Source organism: Phoxinus phoxinus, assembly GCF_949152265.1.
Source record: "Phoxinus phoxinus genome assembly, chromosome: 19".
In the NCBI taxonomy this organism is placed as follows: Eukaryota; Metazoa; Chordata; class Actinopteri; order Cypriniformes; family Leuciscidae; genus Phoxinus; species Phoxinus phoxinus.
The window spans coordinates 23,966,332-23,987,921 of record NC_136894.1 but is presented as its reverse complement, the minus strand read 5'-3'; the positions used below and the strand labels follow the sequence as shown (position 1 = coordinate 23,987,921).

At 35.7% G+C, this 21,590-nt stretch overlaps 2 protein-coding genes across 3 annotated transcripts; one reads left to right on the top strand and one right to left on the bottom strand.

The window, feature by feature from the left end:
• Positions 1-199: 199 nt before the first annotated feature.
• Positions 200-4,698, bottom strand: ccdc106b (coiled-coil domain containing 106b). The gene is made up of 6 exons (XM_079592007.1): positions 4,263-4,698; positions 3,235-3,333; positions 2,935-3,141; positions 2,683-2,835; positions 1,761-1,970; positions 200-1,678 (listed from the first exon to the last, which is right to left on the bottom strand). Exons 1-6 carry the CDS (start codon positions 4,297-4,299, stop codon positions 1,362-1,364), a joined length of 1,023 nt encoding a protein of 340 aa, XP_079448133.1. The 5' UTR covers positions 4,300-4,698; the 3' UTR covers positions 200-1,361.
• A 7,064-nt stretch (positions 4,699-11,762) lies between these two features.
• rcvrn3 (recoverin 3) lies at positions 11,763-21,308 on the top strand. Of its 2 annotated transcripts, none has more exons than XM_079590074.1 (4): positions 11,763-11,973; positions 14,282-14,669; positions 19,067-19,178; positions 20,246-21,308. In XM_079590074.1, the coding sequence occupies exons 2-4, from the start codon at positions 14,289-14,291 to the stop codon at positions 20,326-20,328; spliced, it is 576 nt and encodes a 191-aa protein (XP_079446200.1). In that variant the 5' UTR covers positions 11,763-11,973; positions 14,282-14,288; the 3' UTR covers positions 20,329-21,308. The 2 variants fall into 2 exon arrangements, with proteins under 2 accessions (XP_079446200.1, XP_079446201.1); XM_079590075.1 differs by having other exon boundaries at positions 11,870-11,973; positions 14,179-14,669.
• The last annotated feature ends 282 nt before the right edge of the window (positions 21,309-21,590 follow it).

Here is a 21,590-nt window from a genome sequence, read left to right as displayed (position 1 = left end):
TGAATAAGGGAACTGAAGCTGTGCGCCCCTACTGACCAGGAGGGAAAGTTTTTCTCTCTCCCATTTTCATCCACTTTTTAATCCTCCATCAATCTTCCACTTTGCAGTTTGGCTTTGATTATTTGAGATTAGACATGCAATTTCCTCTTTAAAAAGAGTGAAGAGGATTTCTCTTTCATTCAATATTGGAGACGTTTAATAACAGCAGCAGGGTACAGTTTTGAAATGAAGTCATAATACAAAAAGAAAAAATAATAGACAATAACAACAACAAAATGCCATTTAAACCATTAACCGAATGTTGCAAAGTATAAACACTGTTTTAGCATTTGCTTTAATATTATACAGGCACACCAAGGGTAATGAACAAGCCCTTTTCTCATAAATGCTATTTTAAATCAATAAACAATCTTTGACATTTATGGTTTGCTTTATAATCTCCTGAGTCACATTGTTATCCAAAAGTGTACACAATTGCAAATGTAAACAATGTCTCTAATATCAAATACCTTGTTTATATAATTAACTTTTCCCTTTTGTCAATTACAAAAACAATTTGTGCTGATTTTAATAAGGCATCAATACACTTCTATCCAAGTGATTTCAGTGATTAACAGATGTTGAACACAACATAGCTACTATTCAGGGTTTTTTTCTATTTTTCTCTTCACTTGAATACGGGAAAAAAATGCACACATATTAAAGAATAATGTGTTCCTTTATCATTTGATAGCAAAACTGATAAATAAGAAAGACTGAAGATGATTTAGGAACACAATTTCTTTCTTCTTCCTTTGTTTTAAATGGTTGCACGCTGAGAATTTTATTAGTATTCAATAATCTTTAGCCTGACTCATATTGTCCAAATGTGATCACAAGGGTCAGGATATTAAAGAGAAGAGGTACCTTATGTAATCCCCAACTTATAAACTCAAACAAGACAAGTCCTTTACATTTAAGGGGTGAGATTTTCAAACCTTACAATGAGGAACTTAAGCATAAAAACTAAACAAAAAAGACAGACAACCTTTTAAATACAGTGGCTGACTGTTACCTCACAAATGTTCTTTTCTCTTTCTTTTTTCTTTTTTTTTTTACAAAAAACTTTCTCTTAAACTTTCAAAACTGTACATTATTGGTCCAAATGCTTACTCAACATGCAATTCTTCCAGTCTACACACTTTAACTCAATAATTACCAACATGAACTAGGACAGAGTTGGGTTTTTCGTTCCAAATGTGTAGAGGGAAGGAAAAAAACAGAGAGAGTGAGAGAGAAAAGCAGTCCATAAAAGTGGATGGACTGCGTACAAACCACTACTTCAACACCGCTGGCTTCTCCTCCTTTTTTTTTTAGGATATTCAGTGTCTGAACCTGTATGAAATGGGCAGCAAGAGGTTGTTCTTCTTCAAGGCCTGCACCTTAGCGTGAGCGTCCTCATCAAGAGCTTTATAGCAGCGCCTCGCATAATCCAGAAGCTTCTCTTTGGACGAATCAAACTCCCCAACCTCAGATACCTTCTCGGGAGCGACCAAAAGCATTTCGGCTATAGGAGTGGTGGAGGCCACGGTGTTTCGGTCAACCCCATGGACCTGGAAAGCTCTAGACATGCTCTTCAACTTCTGATAAGTCACAAGGATCTTATTGTAGCGAAGCAGAACACCTGCGGGGTCTTTGACTGCAAACAAAGTTGCCATTATTATCAAACTTCTGTTTGGGAATATAGAGAGTTGCTTTGAAGAATATAGAGACTTCCTTACCTCTTTGTCTTTCCATGCTTCGCGCAATGCGAAAAACGCGCCGTCTTTTCACTCTCGTCTGGCCATTCAGCCTGCCTGAACGGTTCTTTTGTAAGCTTTTACAATCGGAATCGTCACCATCATCATCATCATCTGTAACAACCTGCTCCTCTTCCACATAATCTTCCTCCATATACTCTTCCTCCTCAATCAGCTCCTCGGCTTCTTGATCTGAGGTGAACAACAAAAAGTTAATACACATTTTATAGACTAATATATATATATTTATATAAAAATTTTTTTTCCAATTTAAATCAAATTTATCATTACAGATCAGGGCAATTATCTTTAAAACTAAAACCATGAAAAAACATTTAAAAAATAAACTAAACGAACTAAATAAAACGTATTACCTTAAACTTATTTAATTTCTACAAAGAAAATGGTGACGGGAAAAATATGAGATGGGAGGAAAAAATATATATTTCAATGCTTTTGCATTCCCTGACAAAACTTTTCCTTTCCCCTGAGAAACTCTCGAAAAACGTTTGTGTTGTTTGTGGTCAAACGCAAACATTTTCTCAAGGGAAGAATGTTCACCATGTCCCTTTAGGGGCTCCATAGATTCCAGCTGGTTGCCAAATCAACATTTCTCATTTTCATTTAGTTTCAGTTGAAGTACTAAAATAACTAAAAACCAAAAAAACTGAAACAAAAACGTAATACATTTTTTTATTTTATTACAAAACTACTAAAACTTTTAAATCAAATTGAAAACAGAAAATATACAAAATAAAATCTAATTCAAAATATGAAAAAAGCTATAATAGTATTTAAATTATACTAAAATAACACTGTTACAGAAGCATAAAGCAACAGTGAGATCGCAATTGATTTTAATTTGAATTGAGGTGGGGAAAAGTAATAGTAAAAGCTAATTAACTGTGTTTTCTGCTGCGCTTCTGGTTGCGGGCAGGGATTTTCCCAGAGCGTGTCATCATGGGTGATGAAGGAGTGGGTGTTTTCCGGGAGGAGGGCTTCAGATTGGTGGGCTGCTTCTGACTGGTGGGTTGCTGCAGGGCCTCTGCTTCAGTTTCTTACATAAAAGAATAGAAGAATAAATATAACACCAAATCATAAAATAGGATTATTACATTACAAGACACTACTTCGCACAAGTACAATTTAAAACTACCTTTCCCCATTGAGCCATTGCTCTCCTGACTCTTGGTGTTGAAAATGAATCTGTCAAGTTGGCAGCGCAGGAAGTCCCTCTCCTCCTCCAGATCTTCGATGCGTTTTTGGAGCCAGGAGTTCTTTTCCAGAGAAATCTGCAGTTGTGCTCTGAGGCTGGTAATCAGAAGGTACGGACTGCAAGGAGGAACCTGACCCGAAGACGACTCTACAGAAGCATTGATTTGTAGAACATAAAGTGTAGAGCTCAATTGTGATAATCAAACATGTTACTCTGTCACAACACGGCTGAAGTAAATACCATCGAAGGTGTGGTCACTTTGATTATAGAAACCAGACTCGTCCAGGGTGTTGTCCTCACAGGGGATGGAGATTTCATACCCATCTTCGTTCTTCAAACCTTTAAACAGGATCAAGACAAATAGGACCTTATTAATCAAATGGATGGTAGCTGGTCGAAACTTGCTATTTGCTGCTCCAATCTATACCAATTTTTACAATCTATTACATGGTTCTTCTGCCCTCTGTTTGATAATTCATACTTTTAGCAAGTAAAAGGCCTTTTAGTATAATTCTGAAAATGTCAACTTCACCCTTTTTGCTGTGAAATCTTAGCTGATTAAACAGAGGAATAACTTTTATATTGTTAGTAAGTTAGATGAACATTTACTGGACTGAGTAACTTAGTTTTCCTTGATTATCCATGAATAATTTGAGAAAAATCATGTTAAATACGATTTTGAGGAATAGTTAGGCTATTTTATGTACATGGGCCGTCTGCTTAACTGTTATAAAGACCTTATTGACTTACATTACAAGCCAACATAATTTAATTGTACTTTTTGATTATATAAATAAAAACAACTGCACATTTGTTGCCCGGTTTGGGTCTTTGAATAAAATTTGGATGTTTTTTCACTCATTGAATGCGAGCTCCATATTCTCCCTATATTACACTTTATGAGTTATAAAAGCCTGATATCAAGTATAATACAAAACCTACAACACATATGCACAACACATTTCTGTTTTTTTTTTTTATATATATATATATATATATATATATATATATATATATATATATATATATATATATATATATATATATATATGTCAGGCTTTAGAGGGTTAAAACAGCGGTAAATCACCGGCTTATGTTAGTTTGTCAAACAGGTGTGTGAAACATGGTGGCAAGTCAGCTAATAGACTAGCTAGAATAAACCATGCTCCACGTCCCAAAATGGTCTTAAACCATCTCAAACTGGATTTACCAAAAAGGAATAGGGTTTTCTTCAGTTTAAAAGCTTTTTAAAACTAATAAAGTCTGACCTCTGCAGCTCTCCGTGCTTTTCTGTGCCTCAGTCATGATTCAGGTGCATGGATTGGATTCATTCGCAAAACTACAACCAAACATAAACTCTCTCAAAAACCGATACTAAACTTTCTAAAGAGCAGAAATGCACGATATAGCACAGGGCGTGCTGCAATTAATAACAACCAGGGACGACTAAGTAGTTAATTAGGCATTACCATTAACAAGTAGTTAATTAAACAGTAGTAATTTGCTTGTGTCTCTCGTCCTGTCAAACAGGGCAAGGGATGACCGTTTCAAAAACATTACATGTTTTTGCTAATAAAAGGCGTGAAAATATATTTAAATTAGCTTTGGATTTGTTAATTCGCATAATTAGTTCCACTAAATTGCACGATACACTTAGCGCGTGTGAGGGTTAATAAACTTGTGTATTTACAATTATGCAACTTCAAGGACCTCGTTTGCTAAACCGCAGACGGGATTGAGGCGTCCGCCATTTGATTGGCTCTTGTTTGTTGTTGTGCGTCTAGGTTGATCGCTGCATCATAAGGATCGACTGACTGAACCATAGTCTGTAGAGCGAGATTATCCGGATAACTTAAACATCATATGTACGGGCGCGCTGAAAGTCTACACGCACACGGCAGATATCCGATTTTATTTTATTTTTTATAGCATATGCACATGTAAACTTAATTATGCCCCCTATAATTGTAACTAACAATGTAGTATTTTAATGTAGCGAATTATGGGATTCAAACAGCAATGCCTTTTTAAAGCAAAAAATAAAGAGTTGTTTGTCATGCTTTTTTATTTACACAATAAAATAAGCTGATTCCCTGCACACAATATAATAGCACTGTAATGTAACAACATAATATGTAATGATGTTGGCTAGGTACACTGCGTCATCTTGCTCCAACTAGGTGACTTGAACGACGTCGTAATCACGACTTCCCAACTCGTAAATACGAACTTCCCAGGAGGACATGAACGCACCAAATGTACAAGATATAGTTGTATTTTTCAGCCTAGATAGTACGGTCCAGAGCGCCTATACCATAACGTTTCCCCAATTATTGTTATTTACTGTAAATTCATAATAGGCATAAAAAGGGGATCAAACAGTGTAAAGTTAGGCTGAGAAGTCGTTGATGTGATGACAGCGTAATAACTGTTTTAGTTTGAAATGGCCGATTCCGGTGGTGTCAAATATCAACATGCCTGGCTCTGGGAGGGTCCGGAAGCAGCTTCAAACAGGTAGTACTCCATACCTGACTCATATATACACCTGAAAAGATATGAAATATTTCATATTCGTGAAGTGAAGATACCAAGAATTAAGGTCAGTTTATTGAATAAGGATCGATGCACGTCTTCTGTGTTTGTGAGTAGAAGACTGTCTTTTGTTTATGAGTGTTGATCACACGTGGTCTTTCTGGGAACATAAAATAATATGGACGAAAGTTGTTGCAGGTATAGCCTCTGTTATGTTGGTCTTTAGTTTGAAGTTAATAGTTTAGACTTGGGTTCAGGATCTAGATTTTACACGACTGTACATCAAGTGGACCAAAAGTTTAACAAAACAGTTTTAATAATAAAGGATGACACACTAAGCAAAATGAAGCTTAGTGTGCTTACACAAAAGCAATACACAACTTGTGTATCCGGCTTCATTTTGCTTAGTGTGTCACCCTTTTATTATTTGCAGTGTGCAGTTTTACACTGTTATTATATATTATTACACTTTGTTTATAAATGCATTCGTTTATATGTTACAACAATATATTTGTCTCCAACAGTTCCCATGGCATGTGTGGGTCTCAAACACTGCAAAGTGGCCCTGGGCTTTGCTGTTATTTTCGACCTTTTTGGCTTTACTGCCCTGTTTATGGGGCTGTTTGCGCCACTGAAAATGAAGGAGAGAGATTTCGGGGACCTTTTTGTCTACACTGGGGCTGTCTTGGTACTGATATCACTTGGTGGTTGGGTCATGTGGTATAGCGGCAACCTTGAGGGTAGGCCTATGCCAAAACAAAAGGATCTGAGCGGAATTGGCAATGCCGTGGATCGCTTGGCCCGCAACCTCAGCAGGAAAATATATAGGCCTACACTTCGTGTTCACAAAGGGCCCTGAGTTTTTGACAGTGCTGCTGCTGCTGACGATTTATTTCTAATTTCTATTTTTTCCATAAAAAAAAAGACTTTTTTGTGTGACTTACAGATTTGGACATGGAGATTCAAAGTAAAAAACAACAACAACAACAACTTTTTGTCAAACTGAATATCCTGACCTTACACACTGCTTAGGTAAATAGCAGTTATAGATAATTGAATAACAGTTGGCCTCTATTGTACTTTTTATATAAAGATGATTTAATATAATACTACAATTGTAGTTTATTCAGTAACTGTACAACAAAGGTCAGAAAGAATGTGACTAATTGTTACAAGAAATTCAACTTTACCCTATAGTGTTAACATGTCTGCAACGTATTTTTTAACATTTATTATCTGTTGTTTTAGCAATTCATGGCCAAGGGCTGCATGTGTTTATTCTCTGTAAAGTGCGATTTAGTTATTAAAAACTGTTAATTGAACATGTTCACAAAATGTATCTTGATTGATATTTGGGCAAATTGTCAGTATTGTTTGTACACTGTAAAAAATGATTTGATCAATCATTTATGACAAAATATGTTTTTACATTGCTTTAACTCTTCAAAATAATTTAAGCAATTTTCAACTTTTTTATGTCATACAAGATTCAACTCATTTTTTTAAAAGTCAGTTTAATGTAATTTAAGTCGAAATTACTTAAACATCCAAGTGGATTTTACTTTTTTACAGTGGAAAATGTTCAAGTGGCCTATTTGCAGTACATCATATGATCTCTAGGTGGAGACAAACATGAACATTTCATGATATGGCAAAAGTTACTAGTTACATGGCTTTTGCATGACTAGAAATGTCAGTTTTGACTAATTAAAAGCCGTTTTTAATAAATAATTTGAATGGCTTTCCCATATTGATCTTTTTGGTTTGACAGACAAAAATAATTTACAAATAAGCAAATTACAAAATAAATATAAAAAATACCAAACAAAAACAATTTACCTTAAGCAAATTGAAGACTAAGACTGCATTATTATTTTTTTAAATGCAATATCAAGTATCAACTTTCTTCTCTACCTCTTAAGTGTCTCCAGTAAACAAAAAGAAGAAGCTTACGGTTAGTCTTAGACAAAAACACTGGGCTTTATTTAGCTCTAGGGTATTTTCCTGTTTTACACTTGATCTCTGAGGGCTTTTCTTGTTTTAAGCCTTCTAAATGGGATTGGGACTTATTAGCACATGTGGTCTAAAAGTGGCATATTCTGTGTGGTGCAGACTGGAGTGATAAGGAAGATTTGCACTTGATGTGAGAAAAGTAAGCCTACTCTTTGGGAAAAGAGATGCAAATACAAATCAATGATAGTTCTGCGAATTGTCATAGTGCTAAATTAGTACATTGGTGTAATGTAAGAGCAAACAAGTTGTGAAAAAACAATAGTCTTGGATGAGCTGGAAATCGTTGTTTGTAGATACAGTAGACCCCAAAGGTCAAATAACCATCTTCTTTCAAAAAGATTTGAATCGATCGGTGAGATTAAACATCTTTAAAAATCTTTTGGATAGATTATAATGCATTTTACGGCCATTTGTTTAGTAAGAAGAGAACCCGACTGCATGATGTGCCACTTTGGAAGGAAATCATGCTTGCTATTCTTGGGTCTAAACTTTGAAAAATACTCTCCATATCAGCTCAAGAAAACGACATGCACAATAATTATAATTTAAAAAGTATAGTTTCAAACTGACCTAAGAATTTTTCACCCCAGGACATTTCATAGAGATTCTGCTATTTTGACAGTTTCCATCAATTTGCTTTTACATAAAAAAGAACATTTTATTACACTGTAAAAAAATTATATGATTAATAAATTGACAACAAATGTTTACTTTGCTTTAAGCAATTTTCAAGTTATACGAGATTAAATTAGTTTAAAGTCAGTTTAATGTAATTTAAGTTGAAATGACAAACATCCAAGATAATTGTACTTAAACATTTAAAGCTACAATATGTAATTTTTTTCGCCGCTAGGAGTCGCTAACCTCTTACAATAACAAAGGCGTAGATTGATGACGCAGTGATAAGCGAAATCATGGAACTTGCCGTCATGCTGATGGATCTATAATGTTTATGGATGAGTAAAAACATTCATGAGTGTGGTATGAAGCAGGCGCGATTGCTAATGAGAGACATATATAAGCGCCCACACGCGAGTCCCGCGGATATAAAGGAATGAGGACATTTAATACTACCGAACTACCCTCAAGTGCTGAATTACTACTCACACAGGTCAGTTTATTAGACAAATTAAACTTGTGAGGTAACGCTGCACTGTTTCACTTGGTCTAACGTTACACTGTCATACTAAACAGCATTTGATCTGTTGAAAGTTATGTTATTCTATGTGTTGATTTGTTTGCTATATGAGGTAGTAAGCTAGATCAACATTAGAATAACATACTGATCATATTATAACATTTCATCATGTTGAGCTATATAACATTGATTTGTTTTATGTACGTTTGCTCACCTGTCTAATAAAGTACATGCAAGAGCGTTGTCAAATCGAAGTTTGCCACACGAAGCTCTCGGCATCTCGAAAACGCCACGCCGATATTGATCCTCGTTTTAGTTCTCCTTTTGTCCCAAAGTCTGCTTGCCATGATCCATAATGTTTGAACGAAACAACAACAGCGTGCCGCTAAACATTACGCAGTTGTCCACATCTGTCGCCATGGTTACTATGGCAGTACAAGGGAAAACAGGGATAACTCGGATATTAAGTCATTGACAGGCGACAAGTGACAGTGGACGGGCAGCCCTAGGATCTATTCTGGACGAGAAAGATAAGTCTGGGAAGGGGTGTGTCGATCGCGATCTGCCTTCTCACACCGCGACACAGGTTCGTGGATCTGAGTGTCGCGATTTCGGTTTAATATCGTAAATCGTTACAGCCCTAACGGGCACCGGTATTTAAAATTGTGAAATTCGCTGAATTTACAAATTCTTGGAAACATTTAGGATAATGTAAGTAATTGAAAAAAAAGATAACACTGTGCAAGTGGTTTTTGGATATTTTGATCCAAAATTTATACATATTATACCTTTAAGGCAGCAACTTTTTTTAGAGTGTATTATTGCCTAATTTAAAACTATAAAAACGTGTTTGTCCATTTAGCACTTTTACTGAAGTTATTGGGTAACACTTTACAGTAAGTTTCCATTAATTAACTTTATTTAAAAAGAGGTAACAGTGAAAAATACTTCTACAACATGTATTCATTTCAGTTATTGTTAATTTCACCATTTACTACTATTGTTAGAAGCAAAAGTTGAATTTGTTTATATTATTTATAAGACCTGAGCTAACATGAACTAACAAGGAAAGCTTATTTGTATAGTGGAATATTCTTGATCACTCGAGCGTCACTTCACTGCGTCATCAGCTGCGCTCAAATGATCTGCCCTTATTGTTAAAGTTTGTTTCTTATCTAAGAAATTAATAAATAATAAAGATAAAGCAATATGCCCTGTTGATATATAAACTTGCAAAGGTAAAGCATAAATTAAAATGATTGTGACAGATGTGAAGGGGGAGGATAATTTATATGTTTGCAGGTTTCTCGACAAGAAAGACTTCCGCATAGGATACACATGTGCATCCTCGCTCATAACTTCTCTGGAAGCCTCCTCACTCCTTGTTCCTCGCGGCGCAATTTAGAGAATTGAGATGTCCTTCAAGATGGTTGAGCTCGATCGGTTTCAGGTCATAGGATGGAGGACGAAGGAGCGAGGAAACGAGGAGGGATATTGAGAAGCACCCAGTGTATTCATTTGGATGTGTCGTGGTTATAAAGCGAAATGGGAATGGATAGGCTACTTGAAAACAATTAGCTAAGAACGTTACATTGAACGAACCAATCAGAACGTGAATAGAGTTTTACCATTACCAAATGGAATCTTATGGTACAGTGTTACCATGGTAAGAAAAAATTATCAAACATATGTTTTTGTTTTCCCTTCTTTCATTTATTTAATTTTCCCCTTTTATTTAATTTCGTTCCAAACCAACAATTTTAAGTTACTACAAGACTTTTAACAATTTAAGGCCGGGTTTCACAGACAGGGCTTAGATTAAGCCAGGATTAGGCCTTAGTTAAAATAGGACATTTAAGTAGCTTTTAAAAATGTGATTTAGAAGAAAGAAAAACATTACTGGTGTGCATCTTGAGACAAAACAATGGAAATGACATATTTTAAGATATATCAGTGCAAGTTGCTTTCAGTTACAACAGTTCAAAGAGGCATTTTAGTCTGGGACTAGGCCTTGTCTGTGAATCTGGGGGTAGCCTAAATGTTATATTTGTCCATTTAATGTTGATGTGTATAGTAAATAGCAAAGGATAGATTTATACTCTATTTTATGTTAAGCAGCCATGTTCATTGACCAGCTATATTCATGTTCACATTTGTTAAAAAAACAAACAGACAGATAGGCATTAGCCACTATAGATTAATCACAAAATATTAGGATTCCCTGTGTTAAATCTTGTGACGTGCTCACTGGGGAGCGTTTACAGTAAATTGACATTATGTGGGTTTAATCAAGTATAGGAAGACGTAATTAACTGTATACCAGTCGTTAAATGACCTGTGCCCAGAAGCTTGGCATTCCTTTCCCTGTCACGTGTTGTTGTTCTTTCCCTCCTTAAACAACTCCTGTTTATTTCTCTCTTTATAGAGCAAATGTTGAGGGATTGTCTGGTATTGGGGACATTATCGTAGGCAGGACGAGGTAGACTAGGGACAGTAAGCTGATCAGAACAAGACTGCCAGGATGTATTTATGACCCAGAGAAAAATACAACACTTTAAAGCAGCAAAGATAAACTTAATGTTAAATGCACCTCTAAATAAATAAATGGTTTTAATAATTAATAATCTAATGATGCATCACATGATAATTTCAAGTAAACTTTTTTGTCTTTTAGCTGCATTAAAGGTATTGTCTTTTTATAACTGCATTAACAGTTTTTATTTCAAAGGTCACTAAAGTACATCAAGATGCTGTAAATCTGGGCAGCACACCAAGAGGAGAAGACCATCACCACTTAGTTTAATGAGATTTATGCAAGATCTTAACGGAAATCCCTCTCTCTAGACACTAATGGTTGATCTCTATGCACACCTTGAGCATATTACTGTGGAAGTACGTATTTAAAGATGGCAATCTTAGCCATGGTATTGTTAAAATAAAGCAAACAACACCACAAATAACAAACTACAAAAATCTAAACATAAAACAAAATGTACTAATCTGTTGTTGTGGCAAACAGTTGGCTGTATAGTACAATTAATCTCATCAAGGTGTACTTTATTTTAGCCATTTGTCAGAGCCTTTTAGCTGAAAAAGTGACTATGGGGTTAACAACAACAGACACTGTGCATTATGAAATGCAAATCTCTTTCTGTCTGAGCCTTGTGCAATCTTGTGTAATTGACTTAACCCAGTATGGAGAGGTAAACTCCTCCTTCAACACGGCCTCATTACTCTTCCACACTCCAGCTTGCTTACTTGCCCTGTGATTCTTCATCCTTGAACCACAACCACAGGTAAGCATGTTGTTTTCTATTTATTTACACTTAATTCCATACACACATATATATTGATCTCTCAGAGTACAATGATAATCAGATCTTCCACATTCTTTACTGCAGAGTTGCACATATGAATCATTATATAACTACATTAAACGCTTGTCAAAGCATCCCAGTCAGTGGCTTACCCCATAGAACTTCTTATATCCTTAAGTTAATTTGACTACAGTGGTTTTATTATTTCTTAATTTCTTTTAATGAGCTCTGTGCACAATATAAAGCTGTGGAAGGATCTTATATCAGGCTAAATCTGTTAAATGACTTGTAAGGCATAGCCACTGACTAAAAAATGTTGTTAATAGTTTGCATATGCACAAACAAGTCAACCATAATTTATATAAGTTACAATTTGTAAATTTCTGCAGGCAAAAATATCCATAGATATGTATACGTAATTACCACATTCGACCGGTCCAGACACGTTGGCACGTCCGCCATTTTGGAAAGGTCAGCGTTTCGCAGTGTTGGGAAGGTTACTATGGAAATGATTACAATTTACCCTATATTTAAAATGTAATAAGTAGAGTAACTAGTTTAATTACTTTATTAAAGTAATGTAACTGATTACTTTTCTAAATTTATAACGAATGTTTTCAAATTAATTTTATTCATCCTAGCTGTTTACAAAAATATTCTGATGTACCCCCCTTTGTAATCGTAAACATTTTCATGAGTAACTGTAATTTAATTACACTTTTTTTTCTCAGTAACTGTAACTGATTACAGTTACATTTATTTTGTAATTACATTACAGAACGCTGCATATGTAACTAGTTACTCCCCAAAACTGGCGTTTCGTCACTCACAGTAAAAATTAATGATGTCACAACATTGCACAGCTTCGGGTTTTGAAACCGCCAAGATTTAAATTCCAGAAGAAATGGGATAATCTTTCACAAGTGAGAATGTGTTGGTTTGTGTTTTTATGCATTTACTCAATATTACAGGTTTTTATACTGTGGAAACCTTTTAACGTCATATTAGCTGACATCTTCGTCTTGTATTGTGTTAGTTTAGCTAAATATTCTGCTGAAATCTATTGCAAATATAGATGTTCACAGCCAACTTGCACTCAAATATTCACAGACCGGCTTTGGGCGTTCCAATATGGCAGACTGCTAACGTAGTATGGCGGCCCATAGAAACAGCCCATAATAAGCCTTCTACATCTTAAAGACATTTTCTAAATGTTTATTAACGCCTGACAGGAAGTGTCTAGAGACATATTGCAGATGTAAACGTAGACGTCAAATAGACGTCTCTGTGATGTACGTGTAGGCTAATATCAGGAGTGAGGATTTGGGTAGAGAAACAAGAGATTCTTAGTGCATTCTAGTGAATTATTCATGGGATATGCTGTAAATTAAAATGGGAGAGCAGACCACAAATGTGAAGTAGGTAGAATACAGCGGAATACAAAGGAAAAAAGAGAAAATAACCAAGAGGAAAAGAATACAGCGACTGAAAACAGCTCTTGTGATAGATATTCTTGTAATACCACCATGAAAATAGAACATGAAGGAAATTGTACAGCTCACTCAGTCAAACTGATAGATAAGGATTATTTGTAGCACAACCATATGATCTGAAATGATGTTTCAGTCTTTTAGAGTGAAACTTCCCCAAACCTTCCATTTTCTGAAATGCAGTAGGCTCATTAGGAAAAAGGTGGATACTCAAGTGCAATAAACATGACTAGGTCAAGATATTAAAAATGGAGGGATTTGTCTAGGCCTCTCAATCTTAAATCGCAAACTATGGCCCTGTCCCAAATGGCACCCTAAAGACTTAAGAATACGCACTTTCGTAACGTAACGCTGCTTTGACTGTCGGGTAGAAGTCAAGTGCACATCGAGGGCACATATCGACCGCAAAGGGGGCGCTCAAGAGCACCCTTCTGAAACATAAAGTGACAAATGGGACACCCTACTGTGACTTAACAGACACACATACGCGGCAGCCATTGTAAGACCGAAAGTGCATAAGTGTTCCATTTGGGACAGGGCCTATATATGCCATATTTTTAGGAAGATGTTGTATTTTGGAATTATGTATTATAGCATTATGACCAAATTCAAAAAATGTTGGTGTGAAATATGACCCACACTTTTGTCAGATTTAGTCAGATTCACTCCTGTACTTTGCTGTGCTAATTTACAGTTTTGACCGGATACCCTGAGTGATTAACATCCCATCTGATCCTTACCAAGGACACAATTACAAGCCTTGATTAGTGCATTCATTTCCTCTGTATTACTCAAAGGGAAGCCATGGGAAACGCACAGAGTGGAGGGATTCCCAGAGAGATCCTGGATGACCTCAAGCTGACCACCAGGTTCTCTGAAGCTGACATCACCCAGTGGTACGATAACTTCCAGAAGCAGTGTCCTTCAGGTCGTATCACACTACAACAGTTTGAGGAGATCTACGGTAAATTCTTCCCCGACAGTGATGCCAAGGCCTATGCCCAACACGTTTTTAGGTCCTTTGATGCCAATGATGATGGAACATTAGACTTTCAGGAGTACGTTGTTGCTCTTCACATGACCTCTTCAGGCAAGTCCACCTCGAAGCTGGAGTGGGCTTTCTCACTGTTTGATGTGGACAAGAATGGTTACATCACAAAACCTGAAGTGATTGAACTCAGCGAGGTAAGTAATTGAACAGATTTGACATAAAATGTACAAGAACAGCTGCTGAAGGAGCTGTGTTCTCCATCCAACTGGAAAACCACCATTCCACAGATTGAGTTCCCAAGATCTATCATAGCATACTAGGAACAAATATTATGCTTTTCTATTGTCCTAATTTTTTTTTTAGCTTTAAGTGTGTCCATTCTGTACCACTAGCATCACCCAAGCAAATGATTCCCCCCTGAACACTCCCCCCATCTGTCATTGTTCAGCCAAACAGATAGTCTTCACAGAACAGAACTCCCCAAGACTTACTGTATGCATTTGTTTAGTCCATGTTAACGCATTGGGCTTGTAATAAGAATAAATAATTTATATTTATTTCTCTATTAGCCATGCAGTTGATGGGTAAAAGTACCACTTAAAAATGCCAACACCCTTTGTGAATACATAAAGATAAAACATTATTAACGTAAAATCTGTCCACTGTAAAGGTGAATTCAAATTTTACGTTGCTCTGTTACCTTACTACCTTTAAAGTCTGGGCTATCGGCTAAAGATTCGGATTGGCTATCAATGTTTTTTTTTATCGTTCATCATCATGGTTAATCTGTGTCGTTGTTAAGTTGTGTTGTAGACTTTGCTATTCTCAGAGAATTAGTATTAACATTAACTCTCTCAGACAGTAAAAGGTGCAATCACAATGACCAGTTTCTGTGAAAGTTTGCGGGTGAAATAAGGCCAGTTCTGAATTCATGTGATCGGGCGTTTCGATTGGCCGAAAAAAATCCAGTTCCAGTTGGTCAAGCAAATTCTCCACGTTTACCAACAGATATTTGCTTGATTTGAAAGTGCCTTCTGTGTGAGCTGTGAATCATTGCTACAATGAACAATTTAGCTTTTTTTGCCTGCAAAATTTCCCCAGTGTGACTTGGAGCTGGTTAGTTTTCCTGGTGGGGCGAAACCACACCTAAGTCATAAGGGATCACGGCTGAGTCAGGTCGTTTTGACAGTGACGTTTAAACTATAAAGAGCATTTAACATCAAAGCTGACCTAAGATCAGTGATTAGAAGCATGGAGTGACATCACCCTTAAGCCCGAGCTCTATAAGAACTCATTGCGGAGGGAGCCAGAAGGATTCGGTGGTGGGTACTGTGTGAGAGATAAGCGCCTCAATGTGCAATCAGGATTTAAGACCATGGGCACAGGGGGATTCAATGACATGTCAACTCTTAAGCCTTCTTCTCAGAAATGGCCGATCAATTTCCCAGGGAGTAGTGTGGGGTGTTGGACAGAGATGTTGCAGTGAATCATCAGAATGAACGATATCCCTTATTTATGTTATTGAGACAGTCAACTCTAAAAATAAACAGTGTAATATTACATCAAAGTAGGACTTATGTTGTGAATACTAAACATGCGTTATTGGGTTGTGGTTGTTGTACGTGAGTACTCATGGTGACAATAGAGTTTCCTTCAAATGCCTGTGCCATTTTACTGCACTGCAAACCTGAATAAGTTGGCAAAACTCAAAACATTTGATGTAATTGAAGGTATTTGACGTAAGCAGAACTGGCAGATTTTTATTTTGAACACATACATTTTAATAAGTCTTAACTTTAAATATATGAGTAAGCTAATTCATAAATTTTGCTTAAAATTACCATGTAATTTCAAATTAAATATGTTTAGTACTGGAACCGGCTATAGATATAAAAAGCTAATTTAGTAAATGCTAACTTTCTACTTGGTAACACAATGCTTTAATAGCATTAGCAAAGCAAATTAAAGCAGGGCTATGCAGTTTCGGGAATTTCTACGCTGTATTCTCGCTTTTTGTTCGCCGGTTTCTCTATAGAGCTCCCCCTACAGCTTCGGAATAGATATTTGACAACACTGTCGAAAAACTCGTTGGCGACTCTCAGATACCATAGTCTCAACGTATCAACGACATCAAAGCAGATGGGACATTCTTTAAAACGTCTTCTTCATTCGGGTTCGAACTGCGTGAGGGAGCGCAATAATTACATAATTTTAGCAGATTTTTTGCCGTAAAGACCTGATATCACGCGATACTTTCTGACGCTGCGGCCCAAAGTTGCAAGGGTGGTTTTTCTGCTCACATGCGATAGGGGGGTGCGAGACGACCACCATTCAACCCGAAAAAGTAATATAACCATTCCAATGACTCCGAAGCTTTTCAGTTAAGGTAAAAAACCTGCATAGTTCATCTTTAAATGCTGAAAGAGTACAGCAATATAAAACATTTAACATTTACCTGTTTTCAAACCAAGCTCATGCTTCACCCGTCACCATGGTAACCCTCCAAAAAAAAACATAACAGAAACTCTTCTTAATTAGCATAGCAAAACATTAAACACTACTAAATCTCCAACTTAACATTAATCTTGCACAAAAAAATCATTAAAACACTTTATTTTAGCATTTACTCCCCCTTTCAAGTGTCATGGCAAAGCATACTCGGAAATAGAAATCCCAGCCCAGTTTCAGTTAAATGTTTCAGTTTGTCTAAATTAAAAGAAACAAGTTAATAAAACTCAAAACAATGAAACAATTCCGATTACTTAAAATGTGTCCGTTTTGTGAAGACAAAAGAAAAAGAATGTTCTAAATGCTCATAAAAGTTAATTTGATTGAACTAATTAGTTTAAGTTTACTCTACTCAAACCAATTAATTATTTTGAGCATTAGGTTACAGTATGTTTAATTAATGCAGATAAACAAAAAATTGCCCAGCCAGATTCTTCAAACTGTAGTAGCTTTGCCATGACATAAAATGTGACAATGCTGAGAATGTGACATAGGCCTACTTGTGTTGCGTTTTGAATCGTGTTAAATCCCTTATTTTGACTGGTTTATTGTGTAGACAGATCACCAACAATTATTTAATAATTTACTCGCATGTCTGCAAGTCAACCTGTATGATTTTCTTTCGTGGGACATATAAGGAGAAAGTTCACACTACATCACATTCAATAAAAATTAATGTCCACACCAAAGTAACATGTGTATTGTAAGTGGGCTCTGCAGTTATGTTGTCTGCGGCTTTAAATGCTCGAACTCTCTTAAAGGGATAGTTCATCCAAAAATGTTAGATCTGTCAGCATTTACTCACCCTCAAGTTGTTCCAAACCTGTATGAGTTGCTTTCTTCTGTTGAACAGAAAAGAAGATATTTAGAAAATGTTGGTAACCAGACAGTAGCCAATAACTTCCATAGTAATTTTTTTCCTATGGAAGTCAATATACCGTAAACTGTCTGGTTTACTAACATTCTTCAAAATATATATTTTTGTGTTCAACAGAAGAAAGCAACTCATACAGGTTTGTAACAACTTGAGGATAAAAATAATTTTTGGGGTAAACAATCCCTTTGAGTTGGATGGATTCTGATTGGTTGCTAATGTTTTTATCATTCACCATCAGGAAAAAATCTTTCTGGAAGTGATTCCAATGATATCATTCCTCTGTGTCCTTATAGTTGTGATGTGTTGTGGACTTTGCTATATTCTCAAATAATTAGAACGATTATTTAAACTTTATAGTTAATTGTTTTTGGTGTGAGGCCTTGCACACAATATTCCAAGTCTTCTAAAGTCATATTGTGGGAACAGACCAACATTTAAATAGTTATTTGCTGATCATTTTCATATTTCCTTTTTAGCATAACTCATAGTCTGGATATTGACTTTTTTTACGGTTTGAAAAGTTGCAGACTGATTCATTTAATTGAAAGTCTGCTAATTTAATTTATAATGCCCCTTTTCACGCTGTTCAGAGTCTTACAGATTTATATTTTGGGTTAGAAGAGCACTCCAAATCTTTATCTTGCCAAAGCTCTTAAGTAAGATTGGCACAGCTGGCACTATTTCATCTATTTGTATTGACCTATTGTTAGGTAACTTCAGTTATATTAGGGTGAATCAAATCAACATGCAAACAAATCACCAAACAAGCAAGTTAAGCTCTAAAGAAGCAGTAAGACATATATAGCTCTCAGACCAAACAGACAGAGAGCTGAGGGAATGTGAGGAGAAATAAATTTAGCACATAGCCTAAACAAAATCCATTAAAACTGAGCTAAGCATGGATTACAGAACAAAATAACAGATTTGGAAATACGCCTTTGTGCGTCATAAGATGTTATCCAAAGAATAGGTCCATGTAACGGCCAACAACAACATCACCACATAGTAATTATTTACAAAAGGAATGCTATTACTATTTTACTATTGCTATTTTAGTGACCCTGACTATACTATTGCATAAAGTTGCATAGTGTTTTATGGGTCTTGTTGCATGTTAATAAACTAATAAACTTTATTCTAATTAGGGGATTCTGTTATTTAATTCAAGCCAGTGACTTGATCCAGCTCTCTCTGATTTCCCATCAGGCCCTTTTCAAACTCATACCCAAAGACAAGCAGGCAAATCTTCCCAGTGATGAAAGCACGCCAGAGAAGAGGGCAGAGAAACTCTGGGCCATCTTTGACAAAAAGGAAAATGGTAAGAAAACTAAAGAAGGTCTGTTCTTGTTACTTATGGAAGCTTGTTACCGCCAGAGAATAAAAAACAAAAAAGGTAATTCTGACTTTTTATTTCACAATTCTTTTAATCTTTTATTTAATGTTTTATTTTAGTTTATCCCCTGGTTTCACACACAAAGAATTGTTTCTATACTACAATGCATGTTTGAGCTGTTTTATCTGAACGCAACTTGCACTGGTATATCTAAAAATTTGTTTTGTCTCAAGACCATGTTGTGTTTTTTCTAAGTCACATTTATAAAAGCTACTTAGATGTCCTTATCAAACTAAGGCCTAATCCTGGCTTAATCTAAGCCCTGTCTGTGAAACCAGGCACACGTCACAATTTGAATTTACTAACAATCACTAGTTTATATCTTACAATTCTGAGGGTAAAAAAAGTCAGAATTGCCAGACATAAACTCACAATTCTGAGAAAAATGGCAGAACTGTGAGATAGAAACTGAATTGCAAGGGGGGAAAAAGCCAGGATAACGAGCTTATTTTGTCACAATTACCTTTTTTAATCCCGAGTTCTCACAATTCGTACTTTTTTCTCTGAATTGTGAGACATAAACTTATATTTAAACACTGCAAAAAATTATATGATCAATAAGTTTACAACAAATGTTTTCACATTGCTTTAACTCACCAAAATAAGTAAAGCAATAGCAATTTAAACTTAAAAAAAAAAGTTATACAAGTTTTTTTGCAGGCAGTTTAATGTTATTTAAGTTGAAATGACTTAAACATCCAAGTTGAATGTACTTAAAAATTTAAGGCAGCAACTTTTTTTTTTACAGTGAAGGCCTAAAGTCCGAATTGCGAGATATAGTCTGAATAAAATTGTAATTCTGAGAAAATAGTCTGAATTGTGAGATAAGAACGGTAAACGCACATCTGCAAGAGAAAAAACTGTGAGATAAAGTCACAATTTTCAAAAAAAAATTGTTGAGATTTTTCTTTTTTTTCATGGCGGACACAAGCATCCATAGATATTAGCATACAGACAACTTTTACATGGCAAATTCTCTCTCACACATGCAGAGCGAATCGCAGAGGGGGAGTTCATCCAGGCCGTCCAAGATAGCGAGATTGCACTACGGCTCATTCAGTACGACCATAAATGATCCAACATAATCATGATCGCGCAAACGGCAGTTTTCTCATGCTTGACTTCATGTGCATTCGTTGTACATTAAATGTGCTCATTAAAGATTCACCATCCTTAATTTGTGTCACCATTGTGTTCTGCTAGTTTTTTCTATTAAGCATTAGATATCGGTTTAATAAAAATAATAGTGCATTCCATTTTTACCGTAATATCTAAGTTAAGGGTATACTGTATTTGATTTCTGTCATGCATTTGATGAATTCGTGGTTTGTAGGTACGCCGCTTTGTTTAATCACCATTATACAGTAATTCTAGACTTTTTTAGATTGTAGTTTGGAGGTTCATGTTCAGTTGCTGTTGTTTAGTGTCCAGTGGGGTATCAAAATGTGTTGGGATTGAAACCGATGTGAAATTGTTGAAGTTGTTTAATTATTCTCTCACGTTAAGATATGGTGTCATTGCTTTTTATTTTTATTTCATCCAAACAAGCTTTACATTGTTTATGTTTGCACTATATTACACTAATATTATTATTGCATTACAGCGGTATAAAGATGACATATCACAAGTATTCTTTTTTTTAAGACAGCTAACATTTGTGGTTAGTTTTTAATTGGAATATTCAGTCTTTGTTCTTTTTTAAAATGACAACAAATGCAGTTGTGTGTCTGCTTTTAACATAATATGCATGTTGTAACCTAACCATTGAGACAACATTCTCTTAAGAAAAACATAAGAAAAAGCGTTTCTCCTCTCTTGTCCTCTGTGATTTTGATTTTCTTTGTAGCATTTCTCATTCTCTCACTTGATCTCTGTCTCTTACTGGGGAGATTATTCACATAATCTTCTGTCCAGCTTTTGAAAGCATCTGTCTAAAGCTTCTGGGATTCCTCTGTTTGTTGTAATCTGTCCATCACTCCATCTTGTTGTATATTCAGATTATGTGATATTGTGCTTGGTGAAAAAAACCCGAAATAAAATGAAGTGAAGAATGGTTGTACAGATTGACATAAAATAGAGAGCAAGATGTAATCTGAATGAGCCTCCCAGACGTGATTGAAAGCACAAATGAAGCAAAAACTCTCGATCTGAATCATTGAGTGAACAAACTATTGAAGAAAGATTTTTGGAGCGAAGAGGACATTTAACACGGGGTCTCACTCTTGTGTGCAATTATAGGGACTTAAATGACACTTAAAGGTAGGGTAGGTCAGAATTGTCTAAAAAAACTTTTATTCAAATTTGTTTAAACTGTCTTTATATACCAATACATAATTA